Consider the following 20,248-nt stretch of genomic DNA (forward strand, 5'->3'; position numbering starts at 1 on the left):
TTTCAGAGAGCATCTGATGTAAGATCGAACTGTTAAGGTTAGTGAAACTAATGATGAAGGTAGTTATGCACGTACCACAGGAAATGAGGCCACAGACAAGGCTGGAAAGGGGCTGCAGCCAGGGGAGGTTATGTCATTCTCACAGAACATGCTTGTCACGGCAGTAGCAGCACCCAGCTGCATGCAAAAAGGCTAATCTTCTACGTTAGGTTAGCATGCAAGAACTCTAGGGTCAATCACAACTGCAACACAAAATCTCAAATCTTTACAGTTTAACATAATGAAAATACTGTAAACACCTATAATCATAGTTTAAGCACATTCTCACCATTTTAGATCTTTAGCTTCTTTTACTAAATAGCATGGCAATAACATTTTGTGTTATCTCCAGTATTATGACCAGAAAAAAACCAAAAACATTTCCCCATTAAATTATTTTAGTTTCAAATGCAGCAGTCTGGTAAAACATTCTTTTCTCTTTAGTCCTTCATAATCAATTCTCCTGGTCAAACATCAAGCAGGTGATCGGCAATCCAGACCAACTGTCGTGTTACACTTGAGCTTGGAAGTGCTACAGAGCAGCACATGGATATGTGTGGCGTTGATAAATGAAGTACACACTACAGAATGACACAACTGGAAAAAAACCTAACTAGAAGTAACCAACCAAATCACTTGGGTTTTCTCTTCCCTATTAAGGGGTGCAAAATGTGAATGTATTTTAGCAGGTACTGTATGCAACAAATCTGAACTTACAAATTTTCTTATCCCTAAAATTACTTTACCTCATAACTTAACAACCTTAGCTTGTTCAGGTACACCTCAACAGAAGTACACCGGAACAAAACATTCAAGTATTCTTGTTAGAAGAGGAGAGGACATATTGACCTCAGGCAGGTCTTACTTCACAAGTTTGACGTGTGTGTTTAGTGCAGTTTTATTTAGCTTGCCTCCCTTGCCAGCAGGAGGTCACTTGTGCAGAACCAAGCCAGTGGGTGTTCAGAGCTCAACTCCACATCTAGGGTCTGGCCTGTTAATTAAATGGTTAAAATCCAAAGGTCACTCAAGAAAAAGGTCTTTTTGTAAACTTAAGGAAAACAATTGACAAGTTACAGACAAAAGGCTGGTGGGCTTTTACCAGGTAAATTCTTTTGATAGATTGAAGTCTTTTAAAAAAGCTTTGTCCTCTTATCTTGAATGGGCCAAAGTCTTGTGGTTGACCATTTTCCTTTTTAACATAGGCAGTAAAGGAAGTAACGAGTCTGTATACAATCAAATCATGGGGAAAACTGAAGTTTTCAAATTAAAGTCCCTCTATATGGCAGATACGTACAATCCATTAGCTAGTAACAGTGTGGTAAATAATTCCCCTCCCAGGTATACAAGTTCCCATATACCAGCAGTGATTCTAGAGCATGAAATAAAACCTTTACCTTGGCTTCTGATGCAAAACCCAAATACAGATCTTAAAGCGACATCCCTGTTCAGCAGTTCCATGCATTTATTTTGAACGTCCTCAAGTCCTATCTTTTTTTTTTTAGCCATTCGTAACACACTCAACATTGTTACACCTGAGCATTGACATGGAAAAAAACAAAAACAAAACAAAAAACCCCCAACAAACCAAACACATTTTTGTAAACTATCAAGAGTAACAAAAATTTACAAGTATAAATCCCTTCAAAATAGTAAAACAATTTCATATAACTATATGGGAAGGAAAAGAAGCTTAAGACAGAGATTATGTGGAAGATGAAAGAAAGGGAAGAAAAATAAAATTAATGAAGAAAGCAAGGGGAGCAAACAGTAAAAGGGAAGTCAGATTTTCAGACTTGGAGATAGAGTTGTGAGTCACAGGTCAGCAGAGATCAAGAAATGAAGTTACTAAGAACTGGGAAAAGAACAAGGACTGATGCAGAAGGAAACCTCTAGACCACTACAAAATTAGCCCAAACTTATTGACTCCAAAGGGGCCAAATACTTCACCTTGATCCTGAAAATACCTTAGTCATGCACACAGCTAAGTAACTTGCATTAGCACCACCACTGTTGCAGGGTGAAATATGCCAGCATGAAGAAAGGACACCTCCTCCAGGTTCCAGTAAAGAAGCACAAAAGCTTTCCCCAACCCCTTTCCCTGCAAAACGGATGTGATGTACCTTGAAATCCCATCTCACCATCAGTTCTCTCTTCCCTCATTATGGACATCTGTGCACCCCGCTGGGACAGATGATATGCTGGCAGCAGGATTTACAAGATCACAGAAAAAATCAGTCTGCTAAAGTTGCCATTTATGTAGAAAGGTTCTCTGCATGTATAGATGAAGGCCTCTTAGGTTTCACTTATCTTAAAACCCCACAGTAACACAGAAAACTTACTTTAGCTTTAACAGATATCTCTGCAGAACCACCTTATTTTTGCAATTAGGAGGAGACATTTTTCCAAACAAATCAAGGATCCCAGGACCTCTAGAACTATGAGTACAAAAGAACAATCTCCTGAATTAGCATATGAAGCAGCTAATTACAATTCTTATCTATAAAAGTAATTTTCCTTTTTTCACATACAAAGATGCTACAATGTATAATTAGAGCAAGACATTCATCTCACTTAAATTTAACTTTGGTAACATGATTCCAAGGCTACTCACTGTACCAATTCATTGCTTACATATGCAAAGGAGCTTAACAGAGGGCTGGTGCAAGTCTTCTGCTATTGTACAGGCCTGTTTATAAGTCAAATCGCTATTCTCATTACCTTGGTAGTGCAGTTGATTCAAGGTATGGCTAACCAGGGTGCTGCTTTGGTGGCACACTTGACCTAACATCCTCTAAGGAGCCACAGATCCTTGATGTCTTTTCCTACTTGGAGAAGAGCATGGGGTGGGAAGCAGCTGGTTTTAAACTGAATGAGATTTGTACGATGTGTGGCCCATTAAGTAATTAATACAGATACAAATGAGGGGGGTAAACAGTACTTGGAGGGTGGGAAGGCATCCCATGAAATCACACCAGCAGTCCCAAGCAGCTATTCAGAACAGTTTGCAAGAACCCAACTGGCATATCAATAGCACATTGGGTCATACTCCTTCTCCAGAGCTGTCAATTTATTTTGGATCACAAGAAAACAACAATAAATATAGAGAAATGCCTTCCTGTCTTTCTCAGAAGAGGGATACTGCTGGGGACAGGCTGCTGGGACAGCCAATAAGCATAGGATTTAGAATACAGCTGCTTGCAATACTGATTTTGAGCGGGACAGGAGGACTGTTCTTTTCTGTCATAAAGGAAATACTGACCTTTCACTATTACTTGCTAAATAAGGAAAAAGTTCTTCAACTACTGCTTTTGAAAGCAGGCTAGCTCTGAATTCACAGTAATGCACAAACCTGGGCTACAGGCTGCATGTTCCACTAGGTATCGAACAGAAAATCCACCGAGCGTTTGGAGCTATGGAGTTGTTCTGAAAGACCAAAGTCTTGTACACTGCGAGTGGTGCTCACCACAGCACATATCAGCAGACTGTCCCTGCTCAAAACAAATGGGTAATATCATAGCAGCAAATATGAATCTTGATATTAGTTTATCTCATGATTTCTTAGTTTCATGTTAGGCTTCATGAAAAAGACTGTTTTTGATATTTTGCTGTCTTTGAAAGTCAAAACCAATGAAAGGGACAAACTAGATCTTACCTTGTATCTGTTAGATATTGTAGGAAAAATACTAAAAATGGTTTTCAATTGTGTAACTTTACAAGAGATGCATTTTTTAGGGAATTCCTCCTGAGACACTGTCCCCTCCCTCTCTCTTTTGGCACACATTTCACTCAAATGCTAGCTGGCATACAATATTAAATTATTAAGTTTGGAATATAACATCTATCAGCTCCCTTTATCTTCAGGATGATTTATCCCTTGATGTGCATATACTCAAGCAAAAACCAAAGAGGTAAAGAACACTATGACCTTCTCCACGGTACTTGCCCAATTCCAGAAGTCAGGGACCAGCTGCCAAAAGAGGCACCAAGCAGCTGATGTTCAAGAATGGATTTATAGTACATCAGCTATTCTTCACTGCCTGTCCATGTTCCTGCTCCTACCCTAGTTTCACTGAGAGCTGGCCAGTTACTGTAGGATAAATCTGGTACATGGACAGTTAGTTAAGACTGGAGTTGTCATAATTTCTCCATCTGTGACTTAGCTTTGAAAAGGACTTCTCTTACAGATGCTTTGTTTTCTGAAGTGGAAAAGCTGGTTAAAAACAGCTCACCATTAATTTCCTCAACCATCCAGAAGGATTTCCATTAGAAACAAACTCGTATGAAAAATACTGGAAATGCTGACATGTGCCTAGTTTAACTCAGAGTTGCTTACAGATCCACCCACGAGTATAGGTGAGGCCTGGCAAGCACATTTAATTATTTATATTTGAATGCTAAATACACTTAAATACATTTTAAGGACTTTCAATATTAAACGGTATATTACAGTTGCAAGTATAGCAGAGGCAAGTCTTCACACTGCTACATAGTAAGAAGAAACGCTTTTAAGATCTATGACTTCTTAGATTAGCATTTAGTGTAAACCCTTAAGAAGGACAACTGCTAATACTTACAGAAACCATACTGGAACTGTTGTAAGTTAGAGAGATGCCATATGGAAAGAGTTACAGATTTACAGTCACAGGTGCCATCACATATTGAAGGTCCTCAAACACCAAGGCTGCCCATTCCTAGTAAGCTAGCACTTCTAGCTACATAGGACAATGCAATAAATTTAAAGCAAGCTGCAGAAAAATGTTTTTGAAATGATATGATTTAAATAAATATTTATGCAGGTTTATAAACAGTGCTCTGGGCAGGCAATTTTAAGTATAAAATATGTTTATTTCAATTATATACAGCTCAGTACATTTTGATACACATCTTGAAATTTTGCAGTCTGTACTCCAACTTTGTAACATCAACACAAATACAGCCTTCCATAGTCACCCCCCACCCCAACTCAACTTGCATTCCCTTGGGATACTCATTGCTTAAAACAACCTTAAATGAATTTTTAGTTATGCAAAACATGCTCTTCCTCCCAAGCACTAGCAAAGATGCAAAAAGAAATATACCAATGGAGTCAAAGTGTCTAATTTATGCCAGCAATTCAAAGCACTCCAGCTTTTCAAAAAGGCACGGGGGCTAGTATATAGATTATTTTTGTTCTATGGTCTGATATCAAACAAGAATTAGGACATGCAAAGTTATCTTCTCTCCAGAAAGGAAGAGGAAAGATTTTTTCAAAGATAAAAGCATTCCTTTGGAATCATAGTTTACAAAAAAAATGTAACACAGTAAGAAAGTGCAATTTTAAACAAAATTCTTCTTGGAAAAATAAGATATTTTATATATTAATAGGTAGACAGTACTTGATAGCAAACCTAAGCACAAATTACAATGTGTATTGACACTTTCTTTAGAAAAAATAAAAAACCCGTGTGAGACACGGTATAAAAGGCCTACTGTGGTGCAAAGTGCCTAGATGAAGTAAACATGTATAAATTTATTCCTTTCAGCAAACTAAGACAGTATGTTGCACTTTCTTCAAACTATATTGTTCTTCCAACGTGTTTAGACTAAGCAGATTCACAATGATCTAACTATAGTTTGGATTCTGACCATATTAGAAATACACACAAAATGGAATGAGTATATCTTTTTTTTCCCCTAGTAAAAAAACAAATTGGTTCCTAGGCTTTAATCCTTCAGGAAGAAGTTTCAACATCAGATCAGTGCTGCTGATCTACTGAGTTCCTTCATGAAGTGTTAATGTACTTATGGTAGATCTAATGCGCGTAAGTACAGATAAGTATGTGCATAATTCACAAAGGTCCAATGCACTTAAGTACATTCAAGACATCTATAATCTAGGCTAGGAAAAAACAGAATTTCATACAGAAATTCCTCCATAGCAGTTATCCTAGAAGTACACGCTATAAGTACTTTAATTGCAAGATAGTCTGAACAGTTGATTTGTGAAGCTTGCTCTTTTGGTAATAAACTTTAATCTTGAGACACAGCAAAACTAAACCCACACACGATTTCTTGTGGCTAGGAATGTCAGTGAATAACTTAATACTTGCCTCATTACCACTTACATAACATTGTGTTATGATGAGAGTTACCTAGAAAGAAAAAACCTTGAGAGTATTCCTAAGTATCGTGCAAAGTGCATTTTTCTGTACTGGGACTAATCAAATGGCATGTAACTCGTGTAGTCTTGAGATTTTGAACTTAGGATATTGTACAGTCATCTCTAGATTTACCCTTATTCCTTTTACCACCCTGCAAATCCTCCTTGCTTTCATCCCTATTATTGCCAGCACTTTCCAAATCCTGATCCAAAGCATTTTCATCTGATAATCTTTCATCTGATGCTTTAATGTCATCTTCTGTCACATCAGTCTTCTCATCAGTTTTCCATGACGCTTCCGTTTGCAAACATCCTGTTTCTTCAGGCTCATCTCCTTTTTTATGCTGCAAGCTGTCATCTTCAGTCAAGGCATCTTCAGTTTCTATTTTGTCTGTTCGGGCAGTTTTTCCAACAGCACCATTTGCTACATCACCCTCTCCTTTCTGTGTATCAGCTTTCTCTCCATCACATTTTTCATCACTTTCTAGTGTCTGTTTTGACTCCTCATCAAAATCGTATGCATCACCATCATCTTCCAATCTTCCCTCTGTTTGACCCTCCAATTTAACTTGTTCACTAATATTTTCATCCTGCTCAGCTTTCTGTGCCAGGGAATTATTTGCACCTTCCTGAGAAGCAAATCCACCACCATGGTGGTATGCAAGCTCTAACTCTTTCTCAGTTTCTTTCAGTGTTTCTGTATCAACTTTGTTTTCAGTAGTTACACTAACATCTACAGCTGACTCCTCTTTAGATTTGCCTTCCTCTTGTTGAACTATATTCTGCGCTTCACCTTCAAAAGGAATATTTTTCTCTCCCACTGTATCACCTGTTGTCTCTTCACTACACCGGACCGTTTGACCTTCTACCTTTGGCTTTAAATCTTCTACGCATTCTGTCCTACATTCCTTTTCTTTCCCAGACTCATCCTCTATTTCCGCTTCTGACTCCTGAATTTTGTCTTCTGAAAGACTTGGGTCTAAAATGATTTCCTGAGTCATCACCTCTTTCACAGCCTCTGTGTCTGGATTTGCCTGCTGCAGCACACTTCCTTTTACCTCAGTAATACAGTCTACAGCCTCCACAGATGCCTTATCTTGCTCGCCTGTTTCTGCAGAATCTGAACACATCTCCAACTCTTCTATTAATACTTCCTTCTGGCCATCCTTCTCAGATATAACATTTTCAAGTTCAGTTTTATCTTGCATATTTTGTTCCTCTGATGATGCTGAAGAACTGCCCTCTGAAGAAACTGGTTGGACGCATGCCTGATCTCCTCCACCTTCCTTTTCACTGGTCTCTGCTGGGACACCACTTTCGCATGGCTCCGTCCCCTCCAGACCCACAGACTCTCTTTCCCTCGCCTGACCCTGAACTGTGTTCACCACCTCATTTTCTTCTTCAGCTCTATCACCTCCTGTCTTACCAATTCTTCCATCAGTACAGTCTTGGCTTTCACCAAGGTTTTCCTCCAAGACAGTTGTAACCTTCTTTTCAGCACTTTCCTCTGAGTGCTGGAGTCCCTCAGTGTGACTCTCTACATTTACGTCTTCACTAAGCAAGGCTGCTACTGTAACCTCTGGTAGCCCTGCTTGATTAGAAACCACCTCGCAGCTCTCACTTGTAATGTCGGCTTCCTGATCCATTTCATTATCACTCAGGCCATGGCTAGTTTTAAGATCCTTTCTTTCTTCCTGTTCAGGTGCAGCTTTTTCCAGTTCATGATCTGTACCTAAGACACTAGGCATTTCCTGAGGAGTCTCAAAAATCTGATGACCTTGCAGAGAGCCTACCTCCGAGTTCTGATTTGTCCTTGCATTTAGGTCATGGTGTTCAGCCTGCACACTAACAGGCTGTTGGACTGCTGTGCCTGCAGATTCGGTCTCCTTTCTCAAATCATCTGTGTCACTATCATCATTTGAAGAAGCGCTCCCTGATACATGTTCTGTAAGGCTTTGAATTTGTTCTGTAAACCTGCTATCTGGTAACATCACTGTTGACAGGGCATCACATTCTTCAACCATTTTTTCTGCCTTTGCATTTTCATCAGCATGCAATGTCTGTAATTCCTGCTCCTCAGACTCCTCTTTGTGTTCCTCATGCTCAGTATTCTGCAAGATCTCTCTTTTCCCCATATCCTCCAAAATCTCATTTTTCATGTCCACTTCATTGGCTTTGCCTAAAAGACCATTGAGAAAGTTGAAGGGACCACACCATAGCACTTACCTCCCCACTTAAAACCCAAAAGAGAATGAATCAAAGAATAGGTTAATAAAAGATCAGCTTTTGCCAATTACGTGAGGCAAAGCAGCAATTGAATTAGTAAGGGTTCAGGGTTTTTGATCAGTGAAATTCACCACCACCCTCTCAAAGCAAGAAGTCTCTGGTGCAGGCTTGTGTTTTTGTAAAGTACAAGATTTATGCTCTTGGCTATGTGAATTATAGCTTTTGTAGATGAGAACAACTGTTTCAAGCAGGACAATTTAGTAATACTTGTAGATGTAAGACTAACAGTAAAGATTTTTTTTTTCTCAGCAAAATTCCCTACAACTTTAACCCTAACACCACTCTATGCATGAAGAGTGTGTGTCTGATGCCATTAGAATGAAGTAACCAAGGATTATTTAAGTATCATAAACCGGCATCATCAGTGTATATGACAAACACTGAATGTAAAATCTGATTGGCAAGCAAATAGTTCAGCTGTTTAACATTAGCAACACAGATCAAAGCTCAGGTACTTAGTGCCCCTTATAGCCACTTCATCCACCCAAAGGGATGGGTACTTCTGTGGGTTTTTTTGGGATTGTGGGTTGTTGTTTTTTTTGGTACAAGTTTTTTCTTCAACATATATTTAGAAGCAATAGGTATTAGAACAACAGTGTTTGTGGTTTCAGCAGTTAGCTTTTGGGTCTATGTTGTACCTATATCACAAAAAAAAAAAAAAAAGAAGGAAAAACAGTGGTGGTGGGGGAACCCAAAAACTCAAACCAAACAACCCATTAAAAAAAAAAAACAAACCACCAAAAACCCCACAACAGAATAAGGAGACAGAAAACATACTAAACTTAAAAATACACCCTTACCTTGTTTTTGGTGTTCCAGATTGTTTCCACACAAAAACTCAGTGAGGAAAAAGCAGCCAACAGCTAAAAGCAAGATAACCTGCACTTGAAACAGTTGGCTGCCTGTTGCTGTTTATTAGTATGTTCGTTTAGAACAAAAACAGGAGGAAAAAAAGTATTTATTATTTCCTTTCCTTCCACTAGTATAAAAGTTCTGAGTGGCCATTCATCACAAGTGCATAAGAAGAATGTTTTTGCCAACCAGATTTCTCCTTCCTAACGCTATCCATCTCAGAGTCATATTCTTTGAATTTAACAGTGTTAATCCTGTCATACGAAGTAAAAATGTTGATGTGTTAATATTAACTGCTCAATAGTACTAGATACCAAGAACAACAAATTCGTACATTAGTGTGTTTTAACAGTGCCTGGCACTGTTCAGCAGACACGTACAGTTCTCAGTTATATAAATGAACCAACATAGAAGTTCTTTACAGGAAACGAAAATGCTTTTTTCCTGATTCTTTAGGATAAGTGCTGAAAAATATTGAAAAACAGGAGGATTATTCTGGGACAATTTTCAAATTCAGGGCTTAAATAGTAATCTGAATGATTGCTACTTATTTGTAATGTAATTTTTGTATTCTCATCCTTTGTCGCCTTGAACGGAAAGGAACTTGCAGGAAACTCTCAACATACTTAAAGTGATAATAAATATTAAGCAGAAAAATGCATAGGAAGTGATCTGACATGTAGCATGCTGCGTGATGTGTTAATTGTCCCACTAAGAAATGCCCAAATTCCAAGCAAAGGTGAATGAATGGACAGAGAGAAAGATATGAAAGGATATACAGCACTTACCTAGCATCCCATCCCCTCCTGCCTTTAATGTCTGAGCTGTGCCTGGAACGGTTTTGGAAGAATCCAAGTGTCCTTCGTTGTCAAGAATGTCTGGTGTCTCCCCATTGGTGGCTACATCAGAATCTGGGATTATTCCATGTTTCTGTGGAGAAGCAAAAGCAATGCTTTAGAGCATGCTGCTCAGAAAGGGGACTTCAGGTGTTCTTGTCCTTGATATTCTGAATAAACAATTGCTTCAGTCATTCCATTAAACATGCTGGAAGTCAGATAAAACCACAGAATATTACAATTTTCAGTTTTGGTCTGGGGGTTGCACAAAATGTTCCTCAGAGAAGCATCTCCTACAAAGCAGCTACTTAATACTACAGTCTATACTAAGGGCTCATGGTCAATATTAGGGGGAAGAACTTCATACAGAAAATTCCTGAAATGGCAGCTTAAAAGCAACATGAAAATAGAGTTCTTGCTGCTGAGCTAGATTAAAACTTTCTGCAAAAAACGTACAGGAGGAAAAGGTCAGCAGTTGAATATAAGTTTCTTTTATTCTTCTTGCATACCTTCAGTTGCTCCTTCAGCACAATCACTTCATCTCTAAGGTCATCCCGCTCACTTCTTATGGAATCAAAGAAATCTTTCTGCCTCTCTAATGCCTGAGTTCCCAATACAGACAGAGGGCAAGGAGATGTGAAAAAAGGAAGGAAGACAAGTAAAGACCATGAAAAGCAGATGTAAGTAAGAATGAGTAGATTTAAGGTATTCAGAGATTCATGGAAGTGGCATGTATGAAAAAGGTAAAGTTTACAGATTTAAGAACCAAGTTTACATACACACAGATAAACTTCAAATCCAAGAAATGCACAGCTTATTCAATAACCAGGGACTCCTACTAAAGGCATACAGAGCCCAATATTTCACTATAGATCCTTCAAATGAGAATCCACTTTTCATTCTTATCTGCTAGACAAGTCGCACCCATATTACTTCAACATGCACATTGGAGACATAGTGCCATTCCCATGTGTTAAAAGAAGGGCATGAAAGCAGCCCCAGCACATTTTAATAGTCTTTTTATTCCATGGGTTACCACCACAGGTGCAGTACATTCCAATTCATTTGAAAGCTGCCATTAAGTCATCTTTAGACTGGTATGTACCATGTGCAAATGCGCATTTTGCTACTGAACCCCCCGCAATATTTCTATAGTAGAACAGTAACAAAAATTTAACGATGTTTTGTTTCAAGTTGCTACAAGTTATTGGACATCACAAGCATGGACAAGTTGCCAGATTTCTTTCTCCTTTTATATTCAGAAAGTCTTTCAATGCTCATTGTTAGAAAAGCAAGCCATGCTTTTCTTTAATAGTGGGTTTCCATTTGGCTTTGATAGTGGGTGGTGGGAAGGGATGAGAAGCAAGGGAGGGTTAGACACTTTCATCCCAATAGCACATAAATGGCTCTAGTACTTCTTTATCACACTCCAGTTTCTGCTCAGTCTGCAGATTAAACCTGTATACGGGAAAATTCAGTGCTGAAGGAATTGCATTACAAATAGCACTTATTTTCTCAATATGGCAAATGCAAATGGTGCACCACAGCAAATAAATTACCCTAGGTTCTGAGATGAGACCAGCTGCTAAATTTTTCTTGGATTTTATTATACTGGCTAAAGACAAAAATCTGCTATTCGCTAGTTCACTTGTAATATAGTAAGACAGCCACACCAAGCAAAGTCACTAAGGAGGATTTTATTCATGAGGTTTTGCAAAAGCAGGATCAGCTGGAGAATGACAGTGCCACTCTGAACACATTTCAGGAGTTGACAGTCCTACCCCTATTTTTTTGTCTTTCCACTCTATTGTCTCCTGAAGATCAGAAATTTCCCTGACATAGCTCTGCTGTTTCTGTTGCAGCTGTTGGATTTCCTGAGAGACAGGAGCAAAAGAAGAAGACAGAAAGCAGGTAAGAGGTTAACAAAGAAGGTCAAGATTGCAGTGATGCCAAAGAATGAAAAAAGTCGGGTGCTAAAGTAAAAGAGTATCTACATGCACAGTTTCTGACATCTCAACTAAACCTGCACTCCTGAATACAATCTTACTACTCACGAGATGACTTGCAACAAGAGTTAGACAGTTCCATTGGTTTCCTCTGCATCTCCACAAACAGATGTCTGAAACAAAGCTTATTTCATATTACAGACAAGGCAAAAAAGAAGTCCAACTTTAGATAGTACTTAATGAAAGTACTATTTCTGTTAGTCAGATCAGAACCTGTTTGGCCTGAAACGCTAGTTTTTCTTCAGGTGAGAAATTTGAGTAGGGAATAAACTTCTCCATGCCTCACCTTCTACACTCCCTACTGCTAACGGGGAACATACCAATCAAAGCAGCCATTAAAAAAAAAAAATGTTACTTACTGCAAGCATCTCTTCTCTTTGCTTCAAAGCCTCTTTGATTTCCATGAACTGAAACTGCAATATGCTATGAGCATGCTTCTCCCTCTCAAATTCCTATAAATAATGAAATACTCATGTCATTTTTATTGCTCAAATATAGCATCCCATAAAAAAAGGGGAAAATAAACCCAACCACAAAAAAATGCTTACTGCAATGCAATTCTTGACTATGCCTCTAATCACAATCCCATAAGAGCACACTTTTTCTTATTTGTCCTTTTTCCAAGATACTATTATTCCTTCAAATATAGAAGTGACAGACATCATTTAGGCAGTTTCGTAAGTTGAGCAGCAGGCTGGCAGTGAACAGCTTTTACACTCAAGTCCTACAGACTTTACAGATGAATGGATGGAAGTTTAACCCACTCTTTCCACATAACCATGTACTAAGAGTTAGCTAGACATTGCAGACTGAAAAACACTCACCATATCTTCCAGGAACTATGTGCTTTTAAGTGCACTATAGTCGAATGCCCCAAGCTAAACAGCCAGTTCTGAAAAGCTAATAGAAGTCACAGCTTTATTATTTAACACCAACTCACTAGCTGTCAGTTGCTGAATTTATGTAAGATTTAATTCAACTCTCAACAAAGTGCTGCCATAATTATATAAACTGCACAACTCTCCCATGGGCCTTCTGAAGAGAGCTTTGTGTGTAAAAATATTCTAGAAGGAAAAGAAAAATGGAATCCTCCAGAAGTCACTATGAACAAAACCTTTGACTTTAGAGATAGAATATAAAAGGATATGTGATAATATCAATATAGCTTTACCATATAAAACATTTCTTCACTTCAGAAATTGCTTATAAGACAGAAACTGAGGTAAGATTCCCATTTTTATGATCACAACCACATAATATGCTGCTATCCCACTTGCTTTAACAGTAACTAAAATAACTTATTTAAAATCTTGAAAAGTAATTTGGTTGCCTCCTCCCAAACATCTCTGCATTCCCCCCCCAATCTTTCCCTGTTAAATAATATGCCATAGCTGTAACATACTTTACTTTTTTCTTCATATTGCCGCCTGGATTCTGCCAGCTGTTCTTCTAACTCTAAGAGCGCATCCTTCAGGGTATCTACTTGGTACATGAAATTTGTTTTTTCATTGTCTAGTTGAGCATTTGACACCATAGCCTTTTTATATTTCTCTTCAACTTCAGCTAGAGAGTCCTATAAAGAATAAGCAACAACAGTCAAAATCAGTTATAAAAGACACTTTGCCAACCAAGCCCTTGAACAAGAAAATTAAGTACTAAACCACAAGCATGACAAGTACTCCTACAGAAATCAGTGCTCATCATGTGCTTACCAACTGTCCCAAGGTGAGGATAACCTCCCCTGTGTTCCTACCAGATATCTGTTTACAAGCAAGGAACTTACCTCAGGACAGATAAAATGTTTCCTGTTTTCTGCTGCTTCAGTTTCTGCCTTCTCAAAGGTTCCCTCCTCTCCCTCCTCCCCCTGCCCCTGCATACTGGCAGCTCAAAGCAGCTGCTGAAGATGACAAGTTGGCATTTTTTTTTTAAAGGTAAACTGGCCTTGATTTAAGATCATTTTAGATGATCTTAGGCCTTAAATTAAAGCAGTTTGACAGCCACTTCACACAAATTTCAGGGATCCTTGCAGTGTGGGAAACAACAAAATATACAACTCAGGAATTAGAATTGGCCATTAAAAAGCTGTAGCTTTTCCGCCCTGAGGTATCATTTTTCATGAGGTTTTCTATATCGCATCCCTTCTTTACAAATTTACTCTGTAAGACACAATTCCCATGGTCTCGAAAAACCTCTCCTATCAACTTGACCTGAATATAAGATACTGAGATAACAACAGATGATGGCAAAATAAAGATCAGTATCATTTTTCATGTTGTGCAGGCAAACTTTGCAATGTTTGATTTTAATACAGATAAAAAAGGAGTTACAGAAACAAAACAGTGCCAATATGCAAACAAGGAGGACACTCGTCAACACTTTAGTTCACAGATCAAGCACTTTCTCTTGGAACTTAAGTAATTCTAGTAACTACATCTAAAGCACAAGTGAGTTTCATATACTTCCCTTTTCATTCAGCCAATGGAAGTAGGGATGGCAGTGGTGAGATGATGACAAAATTAGTTTTGAATCAGTTTAGTTTACATTTCAATTGACAAATAAGATAATTTGTCTTTAAGGACACAGATTTGTCCAGTTCCAAACACAAACTGTTTTTTGGTGCACTTCCCAATACCAACCAAAGGAAAGCTGCCATGATTTGGAGACAGTGGTAGGATCAAACCTCAGAAATTAGCTAGAAAGGAAGTATATGCAAGTAAGAAGTTAAGGTAGTTGCTGCACCACTCCTTCAGCATGCTACATTTTGTTCTCTTAGCATCAAGCAGTGTGGCTTAGGTACATATCACCACAAAAGGCAGTCTGAGGGATATAAATTGAAAAATTACCTACATTTTTTATGCAGAGTGATTATTTTACTATACCTGCTACACAACAAGGCAAAACAAGTTAGGTTTTACAGAAAAAGGCCAAACTACTCTTCTTCCATTAAGAACTCACATAAGACGGCAGCATCTTCGCCTGTTACAGTGTTGAGCTGATGACACAGTCAGCAATTAATACTGATAAATGCTGCACTATATGCCTGGATGTTTACATATGTATTCGCAAGACTGCCTCTTCCAAAAAACGCAGCTCATGTTGCTGTTCACTTATGAGCTAGTGGTACACAGACGCATACACTACCAAAATATAATGTTGGTTCATGTTGCACCAAAATTTATGGCTTCATGAAAGTGGTGTTTCCTTTGTGCCAACTGGTGGCAATGTTCATTCGTCACATAACTGTTGTTAGTACAAGACCTCTTTAAGGATGTCTTCTGTGATCTAAATATGAAACCAAAATGATACCTCACATGCACAACTTTCCAAAGGTATGCTGGATCTTATTAACCTTAGTCCTTATCAAAACAAAAACATACAAGCTTTTAAATTCCAATTTTTCGTAGCACTGTAGGACATGAGTTTTAGTTCATCTTCCAATATTGGGAGACTTCCTGGATTAGGAAACTATAAAAAACCTCACCCTAATAATTTTAATTCGCTAGCAAAATCATTACCATATCAAAACTGCAAAGACAACATGCAATAGTAATCAGCAGCCTTTCAGTTAACATTTGGAAGCATTTCTCACCGCTATTAGTCGATGTCAGAATATACTTTTCCAGTTAATTAAATGCTTTTCACACAATTTACAACCCTGCCCAGAAGAAAGCATGCAAGGTCAGCTCTAGGTCTCACGCTGACTGGACTCTGAATGTTTAGCTGGTATTAATCATCACACTCCCCATCTGCAGTAAACCAGTACCTTCATTTCTTTCAGTCCCTGCATGTATTTGCCTTCTACATCCTGAATCTGGTCCTTTAACTCATAGATGTCCTGAGAGAAATGGTGAGAAAGATGAATGATGCTACTGAAACTAATGGGTAGAAGCACAGCTGACAGGGAAAAGCAAGTACTTAAAGTTCTCATTTAAACATTTCTACCACACAGGTTACGCGGCCTGATCCTAACCTGAAGCCTTGCTGGACAATGAAATTTCTTGGTTAGAAGTTTATGCTAATTCTGCTCTTCTTGACTGGAAAAAATGAAATCTTCAACATTAAGGACAAGACGCAGACCCAGCTTCAAAACCTCCAACAACTGCATTCTCCAGCCACACAGCCCTTTTCTCTACCCCTTTCACTGATACCACCCTCTTTGAGGAACTCTGGTATTAAGGCTAAGGGCTGTCAAAGCCAGCCTGAAATACAGGCTACACTAAAGATGTATGAAAGACTGTATGAAAACTATCTGTCACACTAAATTTAATAATTAAGTCCTATTTCACAGTCTCTCTCCTATTTTGTCCTTGTTCACCAGCAAATGGCTATCTTTCAGCTGGTTTACAGTGCTAAAACTGGGACAGATGTGCTTATATCTGAGGTCTTAATACAAATTGCAGATGTTTTAACTGGCTGAAATTTTAGAAGAGTTGTAATTTGTATGTATGAAAGCTAACAGAATTCACAATTCCCCATTTTAAAATGGTCTTCAGAATGGAGCATTAAAAACCAGATTAAAAAAAACCAAAAACAACAAACCAAGACCCAAAACAATTTAGCTGTGGACTACCTAGACTAGCACTCAATGTTACAAATGCTGGATTGCATAGCTATTTGCCATTCAAATGTTTCTAACTTCATGGAATCACAAATTAGATTATGAAATAAGCCCCCCTCCCCAAATTAGCATGCAGTAATTGCAGTGCTTCTTGCATTATTTCAATCCTCTTAGTGTACTATACTGACTCCACTTGTTAATTCATTAGGTTAGGATGACATGTGTCAATTATGATCAGTCTGTTCTATCACATGCTGTAGGACTTCACCCAAATATTTCTGCAATACACACCAGCTTCCCAGCAGCATCTCCATAATAAAGCTATTCACTTTTCTTTTACAGCACACAATTCATTTTGTCAGAGCTGCCAAGAGGGGGAGACAAGGCACTTTGTTTTTTGGAAAGAAGTATGAAGCATATTTAATACCACCCTTTAGATAATATTAGCCTATTTAATAATAATGCAAGGACAGTCCTAGTTTGTCTAGCCTGTCAATCCCAATTCTTACTGCCAATTTCTATAGTCATTAACGGGAACACCAGCACTACTTTCAAGGAATCTTATAGTTTATTCATTTCTCAAATGCAAGGCATATAAACATTCTTATCAAAAGAGACATAAATAAGAGACAGATTCCTAATGATTTATGCTGGTTTTAAGTTTTTCTTACCTTTATTTCTCTAATAGATGCCTCTGTATCAGCTGAGACTGAGGTATCCCCACTGCCTCTTCGTGAAGAAGTCCCACCCAGAGAAGCTAAAGTAGCTGCTGATAAACTTGAAACAGTACGTGCTCCCTACAATCACACACAGTTTAAAAAAGTTATAATTTTTTTCTAGATACATTGTGGGTTTGTAGGGTATTTTTTTTGTCATTGTTGGTTTTTTGTTGATTTTTTTAAATACACCTTACAGCAACCCTTGCACTTGTAGATTATGCAAGTTTAATTAAAATGTAACTTTCTCGGAAGAAAAAAAATCAAAAGATCCAAGACTTAACAACAGATACTAATGAGAAAAGGCAGATCAGATGTATTTAAACACTATCATAACAGCAGTTTGCATGACTTAGTTCTAGCTATTAATTCTTAATTAGACAAAGTCTTTAGGGGCTAGTACCATCTTGCCAGATATTTTCGAAACTTGTAATGACACATTTTGTGGATGCTTTTGTCCACCACTCAAGCTCCCCTCCTTTCATGGGTATTTATCTACTCTGCAGCAGCAGCCACGTTAACTGTTCTACTGTACTGAGGGTTCTGCATTAAGCGCATTTCTAACTACTGCAGTATCCTCCTCTTTTTTTAATTATTATTTATTTTTACATAATACCATAATTAAAATCTAACAAACAAACACAGTATTCATGTGGCTTAGCCTAAAGCAATTTCGGCCGACTACTGTTAAAGGTCAACTACGTAACATCTGAATGACCACAAGCTGAAAATTTCTTCTTCAAAAATGTAGTAGTAGAAGCCTCCAACAATTCAAGTTTTTGTCCCACAATGGATTTTATTATTTCTGTACACACATTGTGAGTTCCACCTACCAAAAAGAATGTGAAAAAAGCACTGTTATCAGAATAATTCATATCATCCTTCTTACCTTCTCAAAGTCTTTTTCTGGCCTTTCCTCAATCTGTAAAACAAAAGATTTAGAAGGAATCATTAGATAATAAAGGACAAGCGAAGGCAGTAAGATATCAGAAAGGGAATTTTTAACCTGTAAAAGACTTTTCATCAGCAATATCTATGCACTCAAAACGCAGCCAGCTCACTCAGAAGAGTGGTGTCCTGGCTGCCACCTCAGGGCACAAGGCTGGACAATTCACCTCAAATTTCTAAGCAGTACATAATTAAGTGAAATATACTTATTGATAAAAAACTATTTCATCTATTAAATAAGACTTTCTTCTCCATATTCTACATCACAATGCTTCAAACATGAAGACAGCACTCAATCTATGAGTTAGCAGTGCAAGAATATAAAGACTTACAAAGACCACCAAAGCCCCAGATGTCTTTCCCCGGACATAAAAACAGCTGTATGCAAGTGCTGTGCTGACATAGGCACCTACTCCTATTTATTTTAGAACAATTTAAAAATATGCCTCAAATAAACCCAAAGTAGCAATTTACTTAAACAGAGTGGTTAAGTTTTTAATTGAAAGATCAAAAGATCTCCTGACCAAGATAACTTATTGAAGTTACAGTTTTATGGACCTTAACTAAAAAAAGGCTACCTCTGAAGCCTGCCAGCACATCCTCCCCCATCCCAAAAAATAAAGTACCAAGTTAGACTTGAAGGACTGTACTGTTGTCTGTGCCACTCCCAAAACAAGAACGGGTAAAAAGAGTGAAAAAAGAACTGTAAAGCTTAAAACCCCTGCTAAGTGTTCTCCCATCAAGACAAAAGGTGACTGTGACTTCAAGTGAAGATCTAAGCAACGCTGAAACTACAAAAACTGACCCTCAAGTCAAATATCAGGGACCAGTTCAAAGTCTAAACAAACAACCCATTTATGGTTTCAATACCTCACTGGAATTCACTGATTCAGAAGAGAGATGCTGCACTAAAACTAGTCTAAAAGAAACAAATCAGAGCCAAAGTAAGGAGTACATTTAGGAGTACAGAAAATTACCACAGACAAACCAACTTAAAAGCTTAAAAGAAAGTTACAGGGCAGGAACTCCCAACACAATCTGGGCAGATTTTTTTTTTCCTTGATGGGAACAATCTTATCACTTTTTCCAGCTCTGAAACCAAACAAATATGCAAGTTCTCAAAAGCAGAAATTTAAATTTTTTTGTCATAATTTACTTTGCTGGAGGGGGTGGGGCATTTCCAAACAGAGTCTTTTTGTAAGTATCTTCATCTAAAACGGATATAAGCATAAAATGACTGCATGAATGGAAAAGCTCATCAGAATGCAGAATGTCCAGAACATGTCAACTTCTTCTGGAAACAGTCAGCAACACAGTCAAGGTGTTTTCCCAAAAGGCTTTATAAAATTAATGGCTTCCTCAGATCAAGAGCCTGAGTCAATGGGAATAATTTTTTTTTAAACAAATGGGGTGTGTGTGTAGGGAAAGTCAGGAGAGATCTGTTTCAGGGAAAGGTAGGGAATAGTTGAGCTTAAGTTAATATATTTAATTGAAAATAAACTTTAAAAATTCATATCTCTCCAATCAGTTCACATTTGGCATAGTTTTTTTTCCTTTCAATTACACAGAGCAGTGTGAGGATGATCCTACTTGTTATTTTTCATATTCCCCAGGGTACCCCATTAAAAAAATAATCCCAGAACTAAGAGATACCTGTTACAAATCAGCCTTTTACACAGACAACACATCTGATATCATAAATTCCCTATGATTATCATTAAGAAAATTTAAGATTGAGGCTTCAAAGTAAAATAAGCCAGACTTAAAGCACTAGATATAAACTTTGCAGAGAGACTGAATAAACAGAGCACTTGGGAGAGGGGGAGGGGGGAACGGGGAATCTCTGAATTTGGATGCAATAAGAAAAG

The 20,248-nt window shown here is 38.0% G+C and overlaps 1 protein-coding gene across 14 annotated transcripts in view; it reads right to left on the reverse strand.

Moving 5' to 3' along the window:
* LRRFIP1 (LRR binding FLII interacting protein 1) overlaps positions 1–20,248 on the reverse strand; it is a 115,027-nt gene that overhangs the window by 6,840 nt on the left and 87,939 nt on the right. For 8 of the 14 annotated variants that reach the window (XM_064452134.1, XM_064452137.1, XM_064452135.1 and 5 more), the window contains 9 exons: positions 18,322–18,354; positions 17,388–17,513; positions 15,922–15,993; positions 13,561–13,731; positions 12,518–12,610; positions 11,934–12,026; positions 10,662–10,754; positions 10,105–10,246; positions 76–8,357 (listed from right to left, as the gene is read on the reverse strand). In XM_064452134.1, coding sequence (XP_064308204.1) covers positions 6,280–8,357; positions 10,105–10,246; positions 10,662–10,754; positions 11,934–12,026; positions 12,518–12,610; positions 13,561–13,731; positions 15,922–15,993; positions 17,388–17,513; positions 18,322–18,354 — 2,901 coding nt within the window. In that variant the 3' untranslated portion in view covers positions 76–6,279. The remainder of the gene's footprint in view (positions 1–75; positions 8,358–10,104; positions 10,247–10,661; positions 10,755–11,933; positions 12,027–12,517; positions 12,611–13,560; positions 13,732–15,921; positions 15,994–17,387; positions 17,514–18,321; positions 18,355–20,248) is intronic. The other 6 variants (XM_064452145.1, XM_064452147.1, XM_064452136.1 and 3 more) reach the window with 5 other exon arrangements.

The sequence above is a fragment of the Phalacrocorax carbo genome, chromosome 5 (genome assembly GCF_963921805.1).
Source record: "Phalacrocorax carbo chromosome 5, bPhaCar2.1, whole genome shotgun sequence".
In the NCBI taxonomy this organism is placed as follows: domain Eukaryota; kingdom Metazoa; phylum Chordata; class Aves; order Suliformes; family Phalacrocoracidae; genus Phalacrocorax; species Phalacrocorax carbo.